The 23760-nt window shown below is 41.4% G+C and overlaps 2 protein-coding genes across 2 annotated transcripts; both read left to right on the top strand.

The window, feature by feature from the left end:
* The first annotated feature begins 20083 nt into the window (after nt 1-20083).
* LOC112178419 (PHD finger protein ALFIN-LIKE 4) lies at nt 20084-21216 on the top strand. The gene is made up of 2 exons (XM_024316568.2): nt 20084-20478; nt 20770-21216. Exons 1-2 carry the CDS (start codon nt 20362-20364, stop codon nt 21037-21039), a joined length of 387 nt encoding a protein of 128 aa, XP_024172336.2. The 5' UTR covers nt 20084-20361; the 3' UTR covers nt 21040-21216.
* A 1291-nt stretch (nt 21217-22507) lies between these two features.
* Nucleotides 22508-23368, top strand: LOC112175231 (probable receptor-like protein kinase At1g80640). Its single transcript, XM_040509868.1, has 3 exons — nt 22508-22641; nt 22750-23000; nt 23096-23368. The coding sequence occupies exons 1-3, from the start codon at nt 22590-22592 to the stop codon at nt 23330-23332; spliced, it is 540 nt and encodes a 179-aa protein (XP_040365802.1). The 5' UTR covers nt 22508-22589; the 3' UTR covers nt 23333-23368.
* Nucleotides 23369-23760: the final 392 nt, after the last annotated feature.

Here is a 23760-nt window from a genome sequence, read left to right on the forward strand (position 1 = left end):
AAGTGGGCTGGAGCTTGGTGGGCTACTGTTTGTTGGTGGAGGATGTGGGCTTTCTGAGCTTGCTTATTGTTCGAGGGGGTGGAAGGTGACTTATCATCTTCCACTTCTAGTATTGTTTAATATTATTTTTAGGTCACAAAAACCATTAGCTCGATTGAAACCTTTTATTTACTTGCTTCTGAGTATCTAGATTTTTGTTAGAATAATGGTACGTAGAATTTGTAAAAGGTGGGTGTACTCTAGTTTCTATTTGTTTTAAAATAGGGTCTCTGTATGTTCTAAAAAATGACTCTTTCTGCCGACCCCATAGGAGTGTGTCGTTTAGTACTGCTTGCTGAATTATAAAATTTGGTTGACATTCTTCATTAAAAAAAAAACACTAATATTATTGTTGAGATTCTTCCCATGATGATAATTAATTTAGTTACCATTAGCTTCGCAGCCTCCTTGGCTAGTGGGTTGTTTCGCCTATCACAATGGCAACTTGATTTCAAGCCTGGTGATACACTACGTCAAACTCATTCTCAAATTTGGTGAGGCTTTATGGTTTAAGCCAACATTACTGGCACCCACACCATCTTATGGAGATTGCTAGAAGTGTGGGAACTCCATTGCAATTGGACAGGGCTACCAAAGAAAGAGAATTTGGGTACTTTGCTAGAGTTCTTATGGATGTTGATATAGCAATTGATCTACCCTCTTTCTTAGGGGTGGGCAAAAAACCGATTTGGACTAAAAAACCGGCCGAACAGGACCGAAATTCCGATTCGATAACCGAACCGCTTACAAAAAACCTTGAAAACTGCATTTACCAAATCGAACAGGATTTTTCAGGTTCGGACCCGGTTTTGTGATTCAAACCGACCGAAAAAAACCAAACCGCCAGAATTAAAAATATATGTATATTTTTTTAATGTGCTGTCAAAGTTTTAGTGGGTAAGGCTTATTTCACGTGCACCTTGCCACACATGATCTTAACACCTATTATAAATACTAACAACCCTAGTAGCTTCTCTCATTTTCTCATCTCTGTCGTCTCTCACCCTCTTCTCTCACATCTCAGCCCCTCTTCTCTCTCACGTCTCAGCCTTCTCTCATTCTCTCTCACTTCTCAGCCCTCTCTCACCCTCTTCTCTCTCACCATCTGCATTCCAAAATCAAGCCGTCAACATGAGGTCCACCGCGTCATCAGATCCATCCACCGCGTCACAGCAGCTGCGCTTCTATCTTTATCTCTCTCACCGTCTTCAACCCTTGCATATCTTTTCTATTTGGTTTATATAATATATGATTCAAATTATGGCTTATGATTTTTGAATTATGTGTTGCAGGATATGGAATCATAGCAGATCTAGAGGGGTTGAGATGAAGTCGGGAATTTGTTTTGTGATGCTATTTGGGAATTGAGAATCTATGTTTACAGCTTTGATGCAATTGATATGATTTGTTAATTCTTCCAGATTTGCAAATGATCTATTGTTTGTAATCTTGTAATCTGCAAATATGGGCTATTACTTGACTTATTCTTGTTCTCACATTCTCACGATCAGTTTATGAATTTCACCTTGAAACAAAAAAAGGATATAAAAGAATAGATAAAGCTCAAAAAATTGGTTAGTTATTTGTTAGATTTTTTAATTTTTTGCTATATAAGAAATTGGGCTTGAAATTGGGTTGATCTGTATATAAAATATAAGTTCAAAAGAAGATAGTAAAGGCAATTGAAAACGGACATTTGCTAAAAAAAAAAGGCCCATTAAACTGACCCGAACAGAAATGGGCCGACCCGAAAATTCGGCCCAACCGAGTATTCGGCCCAGTCATTTTTAAGTCGGTTGTCGGTTTGGGCTTTGGGCCTAACCGACTGTTTCGGGTCGGAGTCGGTTTGGGCCTGAAACCGACCCGCCCCGACATATGCTCACCCCTACTCTTTCTTGATGGTTGAAAGAGAAACACATTGTTTTCCCGTTGACGTTGTTTATGAAAATATGTGTGACAATTGTGGGTTGGTTGGGCATACCATTGATCTGTGCAAACACCTTAATAAGGATACTGGAGATCTTGTGCACTCTAAGGGGGTGATTGAGGGTTCCAAGCATGCTAAAGCTACAATTCGACAAGAGTACAGAGTAAAAGTAAGCCCTCAGTTCAGCAACATGTTCTTCCTAAGGAGACAGTAAGCTCAGATGTGGTGATTGCAAAATTGAGTATACTTTGGCGCGCGCAATACAGAAATCGCACGTCATAATAATATAGAATGATAGGGAAACTAGAATCGACGAAAACACATGCATCACGGCTATCCCAGGTATATAAGATCAGCCAACTCAGTTTATGTAAATGTTCTTTGATTCCTTACACTCGCAAATATTTCTGGATGATTTTGTGTTTTAGAAGAAAATGAGAAATTGTTGTTCTACCTTTTTTTTTTTTTTTTTTAATGAACCGTATGTGTGAAGCACTATCTTGTCCTTCAAATAGAAACAAATCCAAATTTCACATGTACGTGACTTTGTTATGACTACCTTGTTATAAAGCTGAATACAGAAAGGAAAGATATGAGATTTTATTGTATAAAACTCTCTAATTGTAGTATGAGTTAAAATATCTAACAAAAACGTAGCAATGGGCCATGAGAACCATTGAGAGTATAAAATACATAGGAGAGAATCCCATTGTCAGGTATTCAAGCCATTTAGACTAAGAAAATCACCCCATGTTATGGTATGTTGTGAGTTGGACAAATGCTCGGCCTTATAGTTGATAATTTCTGAGAGACTTGCTTTATTGTTGGACTAGATTGTGGATTGGCATTAGTGCATCCAAAACCAATCTTTACAAGAGAAGGCACTTCTCTTGCGACTTCATGTGTAGCAGGCGAAATGCGTTGGTCCAAAACATCCCAGACTGGAATTTGATGGAGAGGGAATGCAGATAATGACGATAAAGATGTCAAAAGATCTTCGGGATGCCTTCCCATAATTGGCTACAGTGTTATCAATTGAAAGCTATAAACATCACATTTCTCATTCACTTCCATTGTATAAGCAAGCTCTACTCAGAAAAAGCTCATCTCAATGGGAAATATTAGTAAATTATCTAAGAAAATGAGTTTAAGAACCTGAACTGTAAGAAAGAACACATAGAGAACAAAATGTTACCTGGTGCCACATATCCATGAGTGCCTGCAAGAGTAGTCTCATTAGCTGAGTCTGGGTTTAAGAACTTGGCAGTGCCAAAGTCTGAAACACAGGCTTCATATTCACCATCCAGCAAAATGTTCTTGCTTGATATGTCTCGATGCACAATTGGTGGCAAACAATCATGGTGCATGTAAGACAAGGCATGAGCTATACCTTTCACAATATTCACCCTTTTACTCCACCCCAATTCCTTAGCTTCATCATCTTTGCTCGGAATAGTGGCCAAGCTACCTCTTTTTAGATACTCATACTCCAAGAATTAGTGACATTGATGCAAACAAAATCCATAAAGTCTCGAGTGGTACCATGATGATACATAGAGATAGCCCCACTCATTAGACATCTCTTACTCATTTATTAAACTATGTCTATTCAACTATGAACTAGACAACGCAAAGCAGCAGAGTGATAGGTAAGTTTAAATAGAAACTAACTAAATAATGGGTACAAAAACCCAATAGTCCTTCTGGACCCAAGAATACCCGGCCTAAAATCTCTCTTCAATGCTCCAGGCCCAGCCAATGGCCTAAGAAGCCCATCAAGGACAAAACCTAAAGCTAAAAGCTACCAATATGTCATCGCAATCAAGGATATCCACGCCGGCTAGCCTAACGGTGATCGTCCGATCAACGTTGATTGATTTGCAAGCAGCCTCGCCGCCTTCTCCGTCGAACTCTCCAGAACTGGGCTAGCTTGGGTTTGAGCCCACAATGATCTGGACACCTAGGGCATCCAGACACAACCGCAGACCATCAACAGTTCTGGCATTCTTTGCACCTCTTGCCAAGATAACCAGCCCGACACCGACGATATTGAAACACTTGTAGAGCTGTCGCCGGTAGCACGGGAAGAGCGTCGTGACGACCTTCCTTGACAGTCACTGAGAGCACCGCAACAACCTTTATGCGGCGTCTTCGTGCACCACCACTGCCCATCCGCGCCACGATATTTCTGAGCCAAGCTTCCACCCAATCTGGGTAAACTTTATCATCACCAATCTGAAAAGAAGGATCGGAAATTTGGAAAAAATAGAGAGGTTCATTTTTAGAGGAGAGCGGTTCATCCACCTCTGGTAGGAGACGTCTTGGAGGTTCAACGCAACTAGAGCCGCTAGGCTTGTTGCCACATTAGGGTGAGTGCGAAGAGGAGCACCGCAAGAGAGAGACTAGGGTTTGCCATTTTTTTTAGATATAATAAGATTAGGTGACACGATAACAAGGGTAGGAAAGCCCAGGAACACCTGCAAATGGTGCAAATACCATGAGGATAACGACCACAACACCAACAATTGCAACTCCCTCAAAACAGCTATTGAGACTTTGTACCGTGATGGTAAGATGGAACAATTCAAGGTACGCAAACCGCCACCCGTGGTCGCCAACATCGAACCTATGGGCCGCATCAATACCATAGATGGCGGTGCTCCAATTACCAACCTATCTCACAGAGCAAGAAAGCGCTATGCATGCGCTAACCACCCCAAAGAAGTTTGCAACATCCACTATGAGAGGTCGGCTAAACTCCCAAAATCTGGTTGGGAACCCATTACCTTCTTGGAGGAGGAAGAGTGCGGAGTACATTTGCCCCATGACTATCCATTCCTAATCGATGCCATACTTGATAAATGGTCAGTAGGAAGGGTACTTGTTGACAGCGGATCCTACCTGGATCAGCGGTAGGCACCGGGGTTCGCTGAAGGTCATCCACCAGGGCATGATCACTCTCTCCGCTACCAGAGCGCACCCCACCTGGATCAGCGGAAGACCCTCCTGCTTGCACGAGCTGCACGGGCGGCGGACTTGGTGTGCTCGCAGGCTGAGACGCCTTCACCCAGTCAATGGTGCCCTTCTGCTTTAGCAACTCCACATGGCAGCAGCACCCCGCTTTGCCGCCTCCAGCATGGTACGCTAATACTCCGCAGACTGCTTAAACGCCTCTACGGCGGCGGCCTCAGCGCGATCTTTCTCAGCATTCAGCAGGGCTACCTGAGCCTCCAACCCTTTCAGCTTCGAGGTCTTGGCGGTAGAATCCTTCTGAAGGATGTCGACCTTCTTGCCCTTAGCTGCCACCTGCTTCTTCATCAGAGCCACATCTTGCTCGAGCCGATTAATCTTGTTGTTCCGCTCATGATTTTGCTCAATGGCTAAGCTAAGCTTGCCGCGGGCATCCAGGGAATCACACTCCGCCTTGGTCAACCGCCTCTCCTTATCCACCAGTCTGGCCTGAGCATCCGCCAACTGCCCCTGAAGACCTTCAAGTTCCTCCCGCAGTTGACGCTTGGCCTCAGGCTGCTTTGAAACCTCCAGGAGCAGCTCATGCAGCCCTACAGACAAATGGCTGAACGCCGAGCTGAACGGCGATTGTTGAACAGCAGTTGGGCGGCCGGTCCTATCCAGTCCGTCAAAGCCCAGCCTCTCCATAGGTAGAACAGGAATTCCTGCTCCGGATCTGTCAAAAATTTCGTGTAGAAGGAGAATGAGTTTAGCCTGCCCTGCGGTGCTTCCCCAGACACCGCTACGGTCACCTGCTGGGAGGCCTGCATTGTCTTCTTCTTATGGCCGGCCCCAATGGTTTCCGCGTCATCACCGTCATCCTCTTCTTCATTATTGTTCTGCCACCTCTTCCTTTGCAGAACCACTCGTGTAGTACCGGCGGCGGCAGACCTTGAGGCTACTTGCGGCTCCAACCCCGCAATAGTAGCGGTTTCTTACCTCGAAACCACCCACTCTCTCTGGGACCCACGTCAGGTGGCGGACGCCCTCTCTTTCGGCTGCGCAGGGGTAGCAGGTACTTGGCTCCCACCGAAAACCCCGTGATCGGCTCCAGCTCCCTCCTGAACCATAGGTGAACCGTCAGGGCCAAGATGCGAGTGGTGCGGCATTGGAAGCACCACTCGAGCCTCCGACTGGCTAACCGCTAGTGTTTGGGGTCGACGATAGTGTGTTGGGCCGCCAGCCCAGCGGTGTACATGCCCTCCAAAAAATCGGTCAACTCTGCGCGATCCATAGCTTTGGCAAATGCGTCGTGACTTGCTTTGTTGCCCGGCGGAGAATCTAAAAAAAAAAACAAGAAGAAACATAGTTAGCCCCATACAAACTGAGTTAGGGCACAGATTAGCAGAAGACACTTACCAAGTGTGCAAGTTAACTCTTGGCAGACCAATAGATCCCAACCGGTGAGAAGACGGAGATCGAGCAGGTTACGATTCTGCCAACAATCTCTAATCCTCGCCACGCGACACTCTTCCTCGCGCGTCAAGTTATAGCGCAAACCCGCTACAAAAAAAAAAAAAAATGAAGAAATGGTTAGAACAAAATAAGAGTTGTCACAAGCAAAGCTAGCAACTCGGATCAGCGGCAGACGCTAGCGACAACCTCGGATAGGCTGGAACTCCGACTCAATCCTGAAGGTCGGCTCCCCCTCGTTCGACCCCGCTTGATATTCCCATCCCGCGATGGTAACACAGAAGGTCCCCCGCCAAGGAGCCATGGAATCCTTCAAATTCTCGATTAACTTGGGCGCCCCCTAGCGGCGGATCAAGTTCACCTGCCCACTGCAGCCTTGGCGCTTCATGTATACTAATTCGTAGAAGTGGAGCACCTCCGCAATGGTTGGACCCTCGCAACCGGAAAGGCACCATAGCAAGTTGAGCACCATCAACAACCGCCACATATTAGGGAAAATCTGCCCAAAGGCGAAACTGAACTTGTAAACAAAAATTTGGAGATTTGGCAGTTGCGGGAATATCACTCCCTGGCGGAAGATCGCCTCGTGCATGGCGGCATAACTCGATGGCAGCATCGATGCTCTTTCATCCTTCAGCGGCGGACTCAGCTTCACTACGCCCGGCAGCTGGAACACCCGCTTCAATCGGTTCACAGCGGCAACAGTCATCGGTCCTCCCGCCTCGTCAACAGGAGTACCGTCGTAGAGAACCCATGGTGACTCAATCTCCTCCCCGGTCTATCCCTCATCAGTGGAGCCGCTAGCGGTGCTATTACTCCTTAACCTCTCTTCACGCCTATTCAGGACGGCGACATCCTCCCTTGCCCTAAAACTCTCCGAACGTCCGGCATGACCCATTGCTACTTCCCAAGGTATAGTTTGTAGCGGCTCAATCTCTAGTGGTTCAGACAGTGAGGTTCCTGCAGGGGCAGACGAACTCAACTAGTCAATAAACACCCTATCTGCCACGCTGAGCGATACGTCAGACCCGGAATCCTCATTATGATGCTAGCCATCACAAACCCTAAAACCTAGGTAAGTTAGTTCCAAACCGATCTACACTAACCCCATAACAGTTTTCAATCAAGAACACCAAGAACATTTACCCAGAAAGCACCAAAACAAGAACACAGTGCATATATACCCAAAACCCAGATTTGACCATCTAGCTAGCAGATGAATCCCAAACCCCGATCAAACACATAGACCCACCCCTAGAACCCAGTCTAGACCCTCAAACATAACAGGGACTGCTAGAACTCAATACAAATAGCAAGCACATAAACTGACAAACGAAAAACCCAATAAAACAGGGATGGGTTCAGAATACCAACCTCGAAGATGAAAATTATGGTACGCTCGAGGACACTCGTCTTCGATACAAGAGGTTTCGTCCTCTGGAGGTCGATAACTTCACGGAATCGCAGAGTCTTTTTCTCGGTTAACAGAGGGCAGCTTGAAGACGACGATATCAGTTCAAAGTACAAAGTGTTGAACCACTCGGTTTCCCTCTCTTTTATTTCAACATCAAACAAATCTCCGCCGTCCACTGAAAAAATGACATCACAGGACAACTGTACACGTGGCCCACGATAGCACTTACTCTCCGGATTAACTGAGGCGTCGCCTCGGTTACAAAATCCATGATTACTCGCATTAATGGCAAGGAGACGGGCATGCTGCAGAGACGATAATCCACACGCTAACCCAGTACATGTCGGCCACGTGTCGAACGCAGTCAGACAAAGCATCCAGTAGAAGCAACCATTGAAGAGGCAGTCTCCGCTAAGCGCAACTCCGTTAGCGGAACTTCTCCCTTTTCATCTTGCAAGTGAGGCAGACTCCGCTAAGTGCAACTCCGCTAGTGAAACGTCTCCCTTTTCATCTTGCAAGCGAGGCAGTCTCTGCTAAGCGCAACTCCGCTAGCGGAACTTCTCCATTTTCATCTTGCAACTGAGACAGTCTCCGCTAGGGGAACTTCTCCCTTTTCACCTTGCAAGGGATGCAGTACTTGTCCCTTTTCATCTTGCAAGCGAGGCAGTCTCCTCTAAGTGCAACTCCGCTAGCGGAACTTCCCTGCATTTTGAAGTCGGTTCCGCTGAGGGAAAAACCGCTCACTGGTCTACCACCAAGAAGGTCCCCGCGACACCGCTTTCCGCTTACTATCAGAGGAGGGATTTTCACTAACGGCGATTCCCGAGGCAATGCCTCGTCTTGACGACGACCGCTATGCGGCGTTACAGTCATGCTACGTCCCTCTGGGACACGGGGATACGTCAGCAGTCTACGACAGCCCTGATCAGGCACGTTGTGATAGGACCCGCCCCGGATTTCACCCTGAAATCCGAAGTGGACCTGCGGGGCCCACCTTAGAAGAAATTTTGCCAAAAATTTGGCAGAACTTCCCCTAAAGTGGACAACCCAAAACCTGTAGAAAGAAAATTTACACTTCTAAATCACCCATCCTTATTCTCCTGGAGCCACCCTGCTCCCCCAAACAACATCAACCAAAATCATATGACACAAAACACAACTTAAATAACATTAATTTCCTCAGGTAATCAGAGCAAATCTAATAGCAATGGTGATCAAGGAAAACCTAAATCAAATAAAAACGCGGAAGTCACGCTGTTGTCTATGCCTCAACTCCAATGTACGCCCGACCTCAACTAATTTCACCTGCAAACTGGGCATTTGAAACCGAAGGGCCCAGGGGAAAAGTATTGAAAACACGTCAGTGTGAGTGGACAAAAATAAATAAATAAGATGATTTAAATCAAGCAAACTTAAATACTTTTCCCACTTATTTAGATTTATAAAACTTCGATGCATGCAACGTTTATAAAACTTTATTTCTTAAAATCAGGCGACTGGAAACTAGAAACTGTAAATCAAACCTGCTGTGTATCGTATCATCGGACTAGACCCCACTAGCCCAAAAATAATATAAAAGTAGGGGAAGAAGATAGCCATACGAATGAGCCTCCCAGGCTCGGGTGATAGCCTCCCAGGCTAAAGTACTCCCATATACTCCCGTTATATACCCACATGCCACTAAGTGTAGCGATTAGGATACTGGGCTTCAGCATTACTGTCACAAAGACAGTAACCAGCGCCACAAAGGTGGACGGGCTTCGGTGATCCCATCACCTCGCCACAAAGGCGGAAGATCAATGCTAGCAATGATAATAGTCACCCAAAGTATGGCAAAAGAAAATCCGAAAACCACATAAATCCATAAAGCTTCCCCAACTCTCGCAAATGAATTTCCAACGACGTGTCCCACACGCCAAGATAATCTCAAGTTCAAAAATAAATAGGAGAGAGATAATAATAAAACATAATCTCTATAAATCCAAACAAAACCAATTCCAAGATCATCATCAAGGCATTCCCAATGCCAAAACCGAAAGTCGATAAATAAATATGAAGACTAACTCCATCGAAATCTCATTTCGAAAATCTCTTAAAAATCTCAAATCGACGAATATAAATATAATATAAATAGTATAATTCCGGAAATCACATCGGAAATAAATAATTCGTCAAATAGGATTATAAATCACAACCAACTTCGGAAACAAATCACTATCGAAAGCAATTATATGACATAAAGCGAAATCAATCTCTGAAATTAAATCATATGCTCGAAATGTAATATGATAATTAACTAGAGCATACTTTAATAAATAAATGCATGCATCATTTACTTAAAAACAAAAGTCCACTCACAGTATACAGCTAACGTGGTATCTTAAGGATCCTCGTCGAGTGATGAGTCGGTACCTCGTCCTGTACACAATTATATTCCGTGAATAACGATTCGGCAATTAAATATGATTCTAATATCTTATCCTCCTAAATCAAACTTCCAATTTCTTTTCCAATTTAACCAAAACTTCATCATTAGCTCCAATTCTTTAATTCAAAGTTTCTAGGGCAAAGTTGAGAGAAATCCAATGGTGGAATTCTCAAAAACCAATAACCAAACTATTAAACTTTGGAAAAAAAATTCCGATTAATATCCAAACCTCTTCCACATCCAACCAAACTTCACCAACACTGCCCACTCGTCGATTTCAGACTATATAACAATTATGGAGGAAATCCGACAATCGGATTCACGATTAACATTAACCGAAATCCAAATCTTTAGAAATTTATAACCGATTCAAAACTCCACCGATCCTCACCAAACTTCATAAATAAGCACTATGATAATTATAAAATTTAACTAGCCAGAAATTGAAATTAAAAAGCTACCCTAGCCGCCGCTACCGCCGCCCATAGTGGCGGCGTCGCCGCTACTGCCACCAACTCCAATGGCCACAAAAATTTGGCAGTAGCACCTTCTCAACACACCCATTAATTCTTTCGACTGTGACTAAGTTAGAAAATGAGCGGAAGTACCTCAACAATTAAGGGGAAGGTTGAACCCGAATCATGAATAGTAACCTCAAACTTCAAACCGTCGATTCTTCCTCCACGCTTCAAATCTCAGCAAAAGCTTCCGGGAGCATCATCTACATCCCAAGACGCTTCCAATAGACTAAGGTTTATCGCTAGGCGTGGCCGGAAAAGGAAAATATCAGCCGGTGAAGGGAGGTGATTTCCAGCTCGAGCTGTGCAGCTTCTCGGCCTTACAGCGCCCTCCACAGTTCGATTTTCACTCCGATGTCTTCTGAGAAGTTATAGACGACGTCAAGGTGAGAAAAATTTCTTTTGGAATCAAGTCAATTGGAGGCCTGTGGAGGAAGATATGGCCGGACAAAGAAGACCCCAGAAAAAAAAACGCGATGGGGAGTGGAGAGGAGTCGGTAAGTTTCTAGAAAAATATGGAAACTTACCACAGTACTTTCTCTATATATAGCAAGTTACTATGAACAGTAATTTTAGTATTTTGGCCATAACTTTGGCATACGAACTCCGATTTAAGTGTACCACATATGCACGCTCTCGGTTTAATGTCCTCTACAACTTTTATGAAGAAAATTTTGTCAAATTTTGACCCAAACAAAAAGTCAACTTTTAGGGCCACTAAAAGTATTCAACAAAGTAAAAAGTGGAAGTAATCGTTATTTACCGTCCAAATGACTAGTAAACTAGTAAATTGAGGTACGGGGCGTTACACGTTGACCCTTGCCACTCGAGTACCAAAGTTTGGGCTCGCTACCCAACACCCTCTGCTCAGTGCAACTCCCCTCACCAAACAATATATCGACCAAACGGAGGTCTCTCTTAGCCCGGGAGTGGGGGACTCCCTGGGGAGCCTAACAGGGGCCCACCCGAAAGGGACAAAGCGTTTGCTCAGTAAGTCCATGGTTGACAACGCACTGACGCTAATTATGCTTTTGCAAGTCTAGCGGAAATAACACTTCGAACCGCTAGGCAACTCCCCAGCCAAGATTGCCCTCCTTGACTGGGGACTTGGGTGACTTGTACTTACATAAGCATTTACAAGCATAATTAGGTATAATGAACCATGCTCATGGTACAGCCAGCGGTAACAACTACCGCCAACTGTGTGACCTAAGGAAACACAGCCAAACAGGCTCACCCTCAGATCACCGCTAATGCACTGCCACGCGCCGCGCCAAGTTAGCATTAGAAGTTTCAGAAGCTGGGAACTGAAGCACATCAGTCCCACATCGAAAACATGGAAGAGCTCAACCTCTTCCCCACCTATAAAAGGTTTTCTCCTCTCTCCTCATTAATTACGCATTTACTACTTACCTACTGTTACTTTGTCAACATAAATACATTGACTAACTTAGGCATCGGAGAAGAGAAGATCGCCCAATGCGGTCTCCCTCTGACGCCCTCTGTATTTCACTTGACAGGTAGCGGAAGCTCTGAGAATATCGTAAGTGGCGGTCCGCCCATCGGACCAGCGTTACCCTAGATTTAGCTACCGCTGGATCTCAGACATCAACAAGGAGGTTGTTGTTCATTTCAGTGAGCAACAAGATAGTGATCAATTCTGAGAATTAGTAAAGTGCCTCTCTTTGTATTGTTTTGGGCAGATGGGCTTGTTCAATATCTTGCTAATCATGTCTTGCTTCAGGCAGGAAAGCATGCCAACTTTAGATAATTTCTTCCAGAAACATTCATTGCTAAAATTTGATATTAAAGAACAAATAATTGTGGTAAGTGCTTTTTGGAAAAATCCATGAGCACCAAATGGGAACTTCGAGTTCTTATAACATGGTATGACACATCAGATTAAACATGTAAAATCTCCTGGTTTTATCATGTGTGGTGAATTTATGAAGGAAACATCAAGTTTCTTAAATGACATTATCAAAACTACAAGTTCGATTTATGTATGAACTACTGGTTCATTTAGAACTTCTAGTTCATTAGTTATATGCATTTTCTACACATATATTCTAGTGCGAAAATTTAGACAAGTAACATAAAAATATTGAATAAAGCAAATTGTAATAATATCTCACAAATTGGATAAATAGAAATCATAAATCAATTGAGATATTAATTGCATGCTAGTAATATAATAGATTAATTATCACACAATTATGTTAATAAATGCTTCTAACAATTAATTACACATATTAGATATGGTGAATCTATTTACATTAATATCAAATCATTTTTCCTTTTACTTTTTTTTATTCTGCTGGACCAAAGAAGGAGTGGGCTTGATAGTGAAGCCTACGGGGCTTAGTCTGCGAGGTCATGCCTAGGCTTTCATGCACTAGTCAAAGAGTATGTGAGGCCTGCTGGGCTGCTAGGTCTTGTGCAAGGAGAGTGGGCCTGCTAGGCTCAGGCTAGTCTGCGAAGTAAAAAGTTATTACTCAACTCTTTAGGTAACTCCAATTGAATACGACCAGGTAAGGAAGGATAAGGTTTAGGCAGAGCGAGGCTCGCTTAAGTACACGGCCTCATCTGAACCTTGTCTAGACATCGCATCCAACTGGATTAGCCTAGGTTGAGAAGATTCATAACTTTTGTCGTGGCAACATGTGGTGAGCTGATTTGATGTTTGAATGCAACTTACGCGCAACAAGGGCACGGTCATCAAAGAAAGGGAAAATATTTAAACCCGAAATTATAGTACCACGGGGATTGAAAAGCTAAACTCCAATCCTTGGTTATGCCGATTACTAAGTCACTAACAATTAACAAAAAAACCTAGAAAAATAGCACCAAGCTATTTACATGCCCGGCTCAGAACAACCTAGCCTAAAATGGTCAAGAGAACCACAAGTGAATGCGGAAACTCACAACCAAGTGGTATTGACAATGAAAGTGGTTTATGAAATTTGATTTTGATTGCGAAAAATAAAATTGACAATTGAAAATTAGTATTGCAACTAAAGATAAAGATAATAGAAACTTATCAAGATATGAAAATTAGGTCACTAGGGTATCCTCCTATCCAAATTTAATGCACAAATATGCTCCGACAATGGTCATTCAATTCATAATGGCATCAAGAACCGTACCCAAGGTTTTTCAAGACTTAAGGGTCAATAGATTCTTTAAAGGGTATTCCTACTCCAGATAAGGGGTCGTAGAAACTCAATTGGGACAATCCAAAGCCTTGTTAGGGCCTCTAGTTGCACCAAAAGGCGAAGAGTCCTAGAATCAAGGTTCTCAAGCTAGCCAATACAGCAATCAAAATTGGTATTGTAACTAACCATGTTCTAAACAAGTGTCCTAGCCATAAATTAGATAAGTGATTAGGTCATCTAATTTTTTCTAGACATGCTCATCTACACATTCAAGAGTTAATCAAGCTCCTAAGCATGCATCTATGCCAAATATTATAGAATAGAATATATGCCAAACTCGAAATTGAAAACCATTAAATCAAAACATATTTATTACATTAAATCCATGCTAGGGCTCAAACTCTAGTTTCCTAAATAGACTACTCACAACCCATCCACAAATCCACAACAAAATACATCAATTAAAGAGATAAAGGTGAAGAGAGGTGGAAAGTAACAAGAATAAGTTACAAATTGCTATAAAGCAATTATGACAAGTCTTGATTTATGACTTTCCATTATACCCAATCTCAAATCTTGATGCTCCTTGATGCTCTTTGAAATTTCTTGAGAAAATTATGAGGATTTGATGGTGGAAATGTAAGAAAAAAAAATGGAAATTAGAAATGGTAAGGGGTGTGGGTGGTTTCGGTGATTGAAGAGAGAGAGAGAGAGAGAGAGAGAGAGAGAGAGAGAGAGAGAGAGAGAGAGAGAGAGAGAGAGAGAGAGAGAGAGAGAGAGAGAGAAAGAGAGAGAGAGAGGAGGGTTGGTGGCTGTGCGGCTAAATTAGGTTTGATCAGAGAGAGATGGGATAGATCGTATATATAGGGCTGCAATTGTGTGAACAGATGAGGAGGGTATAGGGTGCACATGCTAGTTAAGAATGAGAGAGCAGAATAACCCACTGAGCATTCTTCTTCTTTCTTCTTCTTTTGAAGGTAATTATCACAAATGGTACCTGAATTTATCCTCTATCTTATCGATGGTACCTGAACTTCAATTTTGATCGCAACCAGTACCTGAACTTTTTTATTTTATTTCAAATGGTACCTATCACTAACTTCGGTTAATATTTCGTTAAAAACTGACATGTGCCAAACATGTGACTCATTTTTCAAGGATAAATTTCTAAAATTACATTCTTCTTTTTTGTAATATCACTTATTTTCACTTATATTGCGGCTATAAAAAATGAGACTATCAAAAGGAAAAACTTTGAACTTCAATTAAAAATATGAATGATACGAAAAAAAAAAATTACGAAAGTTTTGATAAGCTTTTGGTTTTAAATGTTTTATAGTTTGTCCAAAAAAAAATGTTTTATAGTTTTATTTGAAATGTTTTGCCTGTATCTATAAAACAAATTAATTTTTGTTGAGATCTTGTTTTTAAATTTTATTTTTGATAAGATGGTAGAAATACATTTTAAATTAAACTTCTATTTTTATTAACATATTAATTGATCAAAATATCTAGTATACAAAATTATTTAAATGGGTATTTTCATCAAACTACTCTTGAATATAGGTCATGTGTTTTACACATGTTAGTTTTTAACGGAACATTAACGGAAGTTAGTGATAGGTACCATATGAAATGAAATCGAAAAGGTCAGGTACTGGTTATGATCAAAATTGAAGTTCAGGTACCATCGATAAGATAGAGGATAAGTTCAGGTACCATTTGTGATAATAATCCTTCTTTTATTATTTTTTTTGGGAAATTACTGATCACTCCCTATACTTTTAGGGCCCCGACAGTTCAGTCCTTACTATCCTAATTTCAACAAATTACTCCTCAAACATTCAAATCTCACACAATGTGGTCCAAAATGACTATTTTGCCCCTTACTTCTTCTTTCACTAGTACAAAATGTTAATCACACAACACTAATCACACAACGGAACACAAATCATCTGTTGTGTGTTTAAGTCAGTTTAATCATACAACGGTGCTGGTTGAATTCTGTTGTGTGAATGCCAACAAAGTGATAACTTTTTTATAGGAACTACATTGCACAACGGAAATTAAGCATGGTCCGTCGTCTGAGCCTTAAAAATTTAGCGGGAGATTTCCCTCCACTTTGGAGTTTCGGATGGATGTTGAAAAGCTGAAATCTGGGCTACTAGGACAACGGGTTTTATTATTGCCGTTGTGTGATTGAAAAACTAAGCATCAAAGTTGAAGGATGCTTGCTTGAATGTCTTCACCGAGATAGGGCTAGTGCAAGCTACAATAATCATACAACAGATTTAAGGTTTTCCGTTGTGTGAACATGCAACTGGCGGTAACATTTTAACCAAAAATGTTGAAGGCGCCATGTTTCCCTCCATGATTTCACATTTTATACATTCAGACGACAGTGAGATATATTTCCGTTGTGTGAATAACTTAAGAAAATTTTTAGCTAGGTTTTGATTCCCACATCGTGTCTAAAAGAAAGAAAGAGAGCTAAGCTCTCTCGACTACATCGACACTCAGCTCTCTCGCTCTCTCTCGACACTCGATCAGCTCTCTCTCGACTACATCGACACTCAACTCTCTCTCTCTCTCTCTGACAAGGTCCGCCCCGGATTCCACCCTGGAATCCGAAGTGGCCCTGCGGGACCCACCTTTAAAGAAGGTTTACCAAAGATTTCGGCATAACCTTCCTTAAAAATGGGTAACCCAAAACCTGTAGAATTTCAATTTCACTTCTAAACAACCCTCCCAAAACTCCTGGAGCCACCCTGCTCCCAAAACCGCACAACTTCACAATTTAGAGTACCAAATTATCCAATTAACTCAAAATTACAACCAAGTCAAAGGTTACAATAATAATACACAGAATCTCAAGGTTATCAGAGCAGTCTAGAACCAAAAGAATAACGATACACATAGTAGGTTAGCAAGTAACCTACGAGGGATAGGTGACAGCGGTGGTGCTAAGCCTCAACTCCTAAAGCCGAACAGCTACACTGCGAACTGGGCATTTGAAACCGAAGGGCCCAGGGAAAAGTATACAAAAACGTTAGCGTGAGTGGACAAAAATAAATAATTGAAAGAAAAAGGGTTTTATACTTTTCCACATTTATCTCAATAAAACTCCCGATGCATGCAATAATTAAGAAAAGACCGACTAGCCCCGCTAGTCAAGAACAACAACAAAAGAACATGGGGAAAATGGGTTCACCATACGGGAATGGAGCCCCTCAGGCTCAACCTACCCTCGACTGCCACTCACACATAGATTGTGCGAGGAGGAGAACTAATAACCTCAACTTCCATTCACACATAGATTGTGTTAGGAGGAGAATATCACCTCTACTACCACCCACGTGAGGAGGAGAAAGCTACCTCACTGCCACTCACAAACACAAAGTAAGTGAGGAGGAGACCTATTCACATGACCCGCATATGGTGAGGAAGAAGATCGTAGAAAGCCAATAAATCTGTATAGTTTCCCCACATATCTCACGAAATAAGAATCCAAGTGTATAAAGACGTGACCCCGCACGCCAAGATCATCTCAAATTCAAAGTAAATAGGCGGAAATAATATTATTCGTAAACCGGAACAAAATCCATTTCCAAAATCAACAACAAGGCATTCTCAATGCCAAAACCGAAGTCGATAAAAAAAAAGAGGAAATACAACTCCATCGAAATCCCATTTTGAAACTCCTTTATAAGTCTCAAATTGAAATAAAATATAATTAGAGAATAATTCCGGAAATCACCTCGGAAATATGATAATTTCACCATTAAGATTATAACTCAAAAGCAATTTCGGAAACGAATCAATAATCAAAGTATTAATATGAGATAATACGAAATCAATTTATAATCTCATACTCGAAATGTAAATTGATGAATAAATAGAGCATATTTTTTTTAAAATAATGCATGCATCAATTACTTAAAAACAAAAGTCCACTCACAGTGTACGGCTAATCCTGCCGTCGATCCGAACCCTCCTCGAGGGAATCCTCCTCACGTCCTGTACGATAACAATCATAAATATATATATAATCCACAGAACGGAATTTTAATTTCACGATACTTAATTGGAAATTCAAAACATCCCCCTTCCTAACATCCGACTCCTCAACCCTCTACAATATCCATCCTTAATGCTCCAACATTAATCTGTCATTGATGCAATACCTAGAGTGAATTCGAAAGGAATCCGGCGATCGAATTCACGATAATCAATAATTAATCATTTAAACTCAATTTGTAAATCCTCCAATTTCCACCAAACTTCAAGCATTACATTCTACAATCATTATAGGGTATATAGGATTAAAACGACAATTGAAACACAAGTCTACGCGCCACCACACGCTACCCCACGCGCCGGCGGCGACCTTCTCCGATGACCACCAAATTCCGGCAACAACATCATCTCAACAGACCCAATCAACTTCTCAACTACAACATTGATCAATTTTACCTCTAAGTGGCCGAATCGAGCCGGTGAAGGAAAGCCCCGAAGCTCCAAGAACCCTAGAATGGAAAATTGTCAATTCGGCTTCTACAATGCAAATTGGAACGAACCACCTTAGGGAAAATAATCACCATCAAAAACCGTACCTTCGATGGGAATATGGCGGCCGGAGGTGGCCGGAATGGCCGGAAATCGGCAAAATCCCAAAACTGCAACCGGGGAGGAATTTCCTTCGATCCGAGCTTTTCCGGCCAAATCGTCCAAAGATACCTCCACAGACGTGACTGGGGGAAGAAACCGAGCTTGGGGGTGGCCGGATTACGTCCGGAGTCGGCCGGAAGAGGAAGAAATCGAAGGGGAAGGAATTCGGCCGAGAGGGAAGGAAGAGTCGGGGAGAGAGAGAAAGGAGAGTTACCCGGTTGGGTAGGTTTCCAAAAATAGAAATCTACCAACAGTAATTTCCATTTATATATAACTTACCATGAACAGTAAATTCTACATTTGTAGCCATAACTCTCACATACTAAGTCCAATTTTTACGTACTACATATGCACGCGCTCGGTTTAACGTCCCCTACAACTTTCATGAAGAACATTTTCTCAAATTTTGACCCGAACAAAAAGTCGAGTTTTAGGGCCACTAAACGTACTGGAACGATAGTAAAAGTGAAAATAAAAGTCGTTTACCGTCCAAATGACTAGTAAACGGGTAATTGAGATACGGGACGTTACACTCTCTCTCTCGACTGCATATCCCTTACACTTAGCTCTCTCTCTCGATCTAGCTTGTTGCTATCATGCTTTGCTGCTGCCGGTCCCGACTATGCCACCGTTCGCGATTTCTCTCTCTCGATCTGCCACCGGTCGCGATTTCTCTCCCCGTTCAAATCCATTTTGGTTCCGCCTTCCATTTTGGTTCGCGATTTCTCTCTCTCGATCTGCCACCGAGCCACCTCCCCTTTCAGTCTGCCTGAGCCACCTCCTTTGCCACCGAGTCACCTTCACTGCAGTTCTGTATATCTCTGCGACTCCTTCAAGGTAAACATCGATTACCCAGTACCCATGCTGATGATGTTTGATAATGATGTTTGGTGTCCAGATTTGTGAATCATGATGTTTGGTGTTTTGGGTGTATTGCTCCTAATTGCAATATACCCAGTGTGTATTGCTCGTAATTTTGACTACTAGGTGCTTCTCCTCTCTTCCTCCGTCGCTCTCTTTTGGATGTTTGATAAGAAAATTCTTATTGTTCATTTTCGAGTTGTTTGGTCTTCTTTTGTGGCACACCAGTTAGTCACTCTCACTCTCACTCTTGTTCTTCATTTGTTGATTTCATTTTGATGAATTCGAAGACGGTTATAGATTTCTTTGCGTTTGGTTTCGAACTTTGCAACTGTTTTTATGAATCAATAGTTTTTAGGTGAATTTTCTGTTTAATGTGGGTTGTGATTTTGCAGATTTGGTTGTGGTGAGTGCCGGAGATGATAAGAAGATATCGTTGTGGCATAAGAATGGGCAGAGCTTGGGGACTATTCCGGTGGCCTGGACGGACAGTGGTGACAACATTGAGGTAATTTTGTTTTGTAACTGAGATGGGATGCAAGAAAAAGACTGGTTATCCTTGGTTGCTGTCCACAGTGATGCATGGTTACTTGTAGTGGCCTTTTACTTCGGTGCTAGGTTTCAATTTGATAAAACTGATAGGTATGCATCTTTGTACCGTATCATCATCAGTGTGTGAATATCACGAGGATAATCATTATCCTTGGTCGTTAGTAAAGTTACTGTTCTGGGTTCCTAGAGAGGAAGTATACCCTTCAGTAGGGAATGTGGCCTTTCCTTTGGTCTCCCTAGAGTCTGCTAGCCATAACCTGAACTTTATTTTCTCGTGTGTTTTCTAGTTTCTTCGTGCTTCTCTTTGATGTTTGGTTCCTCAAGTTCTGCTACCAATATAATGTTGGTTTCTGCTTTGCAGGAAACGCCTTTTTAATATGATAAATGAGCTTCCAACTATATTTGAGATTGTTACAGGGACAGCCAAGAAACAAGTAAAGGAGAGGTCAACAAATTCAAATCATGGCAGCAACAGACCTAAATCAAATTCGAAGGTCTGAAGAACTTAGTTTTCTAGTTTTTTAATCTCATAATGTAAATCAAATTATGAGTAGTTTGCTGTTGGCTAAATTATGGAAGCTATTTCAAATTCAAAGGGTTCTGCTTAAATTTTGAAGTTCTGTTATGACATAGGATTAGGACATCCATGTGGAAACTGTTCATCACTCTTACATGTGTACAATGCAAAAATTACCCTTGACTGCATAGACTGGTTCTATTATCTTTGGTTGCTCAACTACCTGGGCACATGCTAACTAAATTTCATATTGGGTTGGCAAATGCAGAGAGGTTCTGAGTCTCAGGGAAAGTATGCAAAGGTAATGCAAGCAAGGGAAGACTATGAGGATGGCACAGAAGATGAAGATGAGGATGAGCATGGAGAGACACTATGTGGGTCTTGTGGAGAGAACTATGCATCTGATGAATTTTGGATTTGCTGCGATGTCTGTGAGAAGTGGTTCCATGGCAAGTGTGTGAAGATCACCCCAGCAAGGGCCGAGCATATTAAGCAGTACAAATGTCCATCTTGCAGCAACAAGAGATCCCGACCTTGATGGTTGTGGAGGTGGCTGTTTCTGTGCTGTCATGCGTGAGTGCTAATTGTCTAGTAGGTCAGGTTTTCATATCTCTTGGTCTCATCCCTGCAGTTTAGAAAACTCATCTGGGATATTGTTTAGGTTTCAAATATTCTCTTTAATTTCTCGTGTTAGGATATTTATCATCTGGGAACCCTTCTTTGAATGTTAGGTCAAAAATACTGAAGTAGATTTCGGGGTAATTCAATCCAGGAAAGAATGTTACTCCAGTTTATAGAGATATGTATTTTGTGATAGGCTTCAGTAATCACACCCGGAGTGGAATAATTATAATTGAAATATGATGCATGCCCACGATGCAAATAGAATTTTTTTCCATTATTTTTTCCCGTCTCATTTGTAATAAGTTTTAAACTTAGGATGGCATGTTGTGTTCTTTGTATCTGTCGTACACGACCAAAACCTTTCCTGGATGTATTCTCTCTTCGATACTTTAATTTAGTTGTTAATAAGGCATAGTCAATCTTCTTGTTTGAAGTCTTATTGATCTGCCTTGTGTTTTAGTCTGCAACCTCCAACAATTCACAGTACATTTGATAACTATTTTCAATTTCTCTACTAACTCTCTTTAGTTTCTTTAGTTTTTAATTGGTCCTGGACCTCGAGTCTGTTATTTAAGCAATCCATTTCTCAAGTGTCAGATTAACTTAAATTATATGATTTTTTTTATATGCAATTTCAAAAATTTGTGCTGTCTGGTCCTAATTGCTACTTGACTCCACAAACCTTTTCTAAGACTTTTAAAGTTAATTATTTGCTTTATTGAGTTTTTTATTTTTTATTTATTTTTCATCTTTACGTCTGGCTGGTCTTAATTCCTTTGCATATGTAACTTTGTGCATTACAGTTTAGGTAGGCATATTGGACTTGGGGTCACTTGGTTATGTTATCTCTTAATTGATCAGTGGAATTGTCTTGCCCGGAAATATTAATATTTGAAATATGTTTTCCAAATTCTGGAAGATAAATATATTGAATCTTGTTGATATTATGCAGATCGTTTCAAAAGATCTATCAGAACCAGTACGTTCCCATAAAGATCTGGATAAGGATGCGGCCCCATACTTTAAGAAAGCAGTCAAGTTTTATGATAGTCTTGCGAAGCAGCTAGTTAGCCAGGGTCATGTCTTAGACCTCTTCGCATCTGCACTTGATCAGGTTTGTCTTGGCCTGTCTTTTGATTCAGTTATTACTTCTGCATTTCAGGCAGAATTTCTAGTTTTGCATGTACACTACATGTGCTGATTGGCGTATGATTTTCGTATTTGGTCAATTCTAAATAGTGCAACGGTTCGCTTATGTAGCTTGTTAGGCTCCTAGAGTAGCTGGTTGCCAAATTAGCATGAGGTTAAGGCTTTTAATGATCATCTGAAATTGATTTCTTGTGAAAAAGGTTGAGAGACGTCATGATTTCTTGTTAGGCTCCTCAAGAACTGATGCTTGCAGTTTCACCAATGATTAAGCCATTGCAATCCCAAACTCACCTGTAATTTGCTCATGGAACTACAATGCCCTTCCATCTAAGTCATTTTACTTTTCTCTTGGTGGTGTCAAGTAACGATATCCTCTTCTCATTCAATTTTCATTTAAATTTAAGTTCCTACTTAATTTATAAGTCAATAATGCTCATCATTTCTTTTCTCTTTCTTTCTTTGTATGCATGTGAAGAGGTTCCAATAGGGACGCCATTGAGTGCACTTATGGTTGAATTTAATTCCTTGATGTTGGAGAATAGAAAGGGTTCGGTTGTTGTAGTCAATTATCAATTGCTGGAAGCTGCAACAAACAAGTTCAGTGAAAGTAATATTTTGGGTGAGGGTAGTTCTGGACCTGTTTACAAGGCTAGTTTTGATGGAAAATTCATTGCAGCTGTTAAGAAAGTAAACGGCATAAGACAGGATGCTGAAAGAGAATTTGAGGTAATTCCATCCAAAACTGGTTCTGGATTCAGTTTCCTGAATCTGATTCTCTTGTTGAGGTCCTGTGTTTTATGAAACCTTGTTTTGCTTTGCAGAATGAGGTGAACTGGTTGGGAAAAATTCGGCATCAAAACATCATCAAACTTTTGGGTTACTGTGTTCATGGAAAAACAAGGTTTCTTGTGTATGAAATGATGCAGAATGGCTCCTTACAAACTCAATTGTATGGTATGAACTTTCTATTGGTATCAAGTAACATAGATGGAGAAAGACATTTGCAAATGGCACAAGAAGGTTTTGTTGATGCGAAAAGATATTATATCAGCTTTTGATTCATGTGTAGCTAGCTGGGAATGCTTTCTTGTTTGGTACATTACCTAGTCACTTGAATGTATGGATGTTTGAAAAATGGTAATGGAATGATATGGATTTGAGTACTTTTGATGTGGTAATTACTGTCCAATAGTCACTGGTTTGTTACTCAATTTGATTACAATATTCACACTACAGCTAACCAAATAGAGTAGTTGTGTGAACTAACAACCAACAACAAAAGAAACAAAGTTCTGTTGTGTGAGATTCATAACACACAACAGAAACCAAATAGAGCAGTTGTGTGAACAAACAACCAACAACAAAAGAAACAAAGTTCTGTTGTGTGAGATTCATAACACACAACAGAAACCAAATAGAGTAGTTGTGTGAAGTAACAACCAACAACAAAAGAAAATAAAGTTCTGTTGTGTGAGATTCATAACAC

Source organism: Rosa chinensis, chromosome 7 (genome assembly GCF_002994745.2).
Source record: "Rosa chinensis cultivar Old Blush chromosome 7, RchiOBHm-V2, whole genome shotgun sequence".
Taxonomy (NCBI): Eukaryota; Viridiplantae; Streptophyta; class Magnoliopsida; order Rosales; family Rosaceae; genus Rosa; species Rosa chinensis.

Coding starts and splice junctions, on each gene's coding strand:
- LOC112178419 (XM_024316568.2), top strand. CDS start 20,362: ATGATAAATGAGCTTCCAACTATATTTGAGATTGTTACAGGGACAGCC. Junction 20,479..20,769: donor GACCTAAATCAAATTCGAAG/GTCTGAAGAACT, acceptor TGGCAAATGCAG/AGAGGTTCTGAGTCTCAGGG.
- LOC112175231 (XM_040509868.1), top strand. CDS start 22,590: ATGCCCTTCCATCTAAGTCATTTTACTTTTCTCTTGGTGGTGTCAAGT. Junction 22,642..22,749: donor CTTGGTGGTGTCAAGTAACG/ATATCCTCTTCT, acceptor ATGCATGTGAAG/AGGTTCCAATAGGGACGCCA. Junction 23,001..23,095: donor ATGCTGAAAGAGAATTTGAG/GTAATTCCATCC, acceptor TTTGCTTTGCAG/AATGAGGTGAACTGGTTGGG.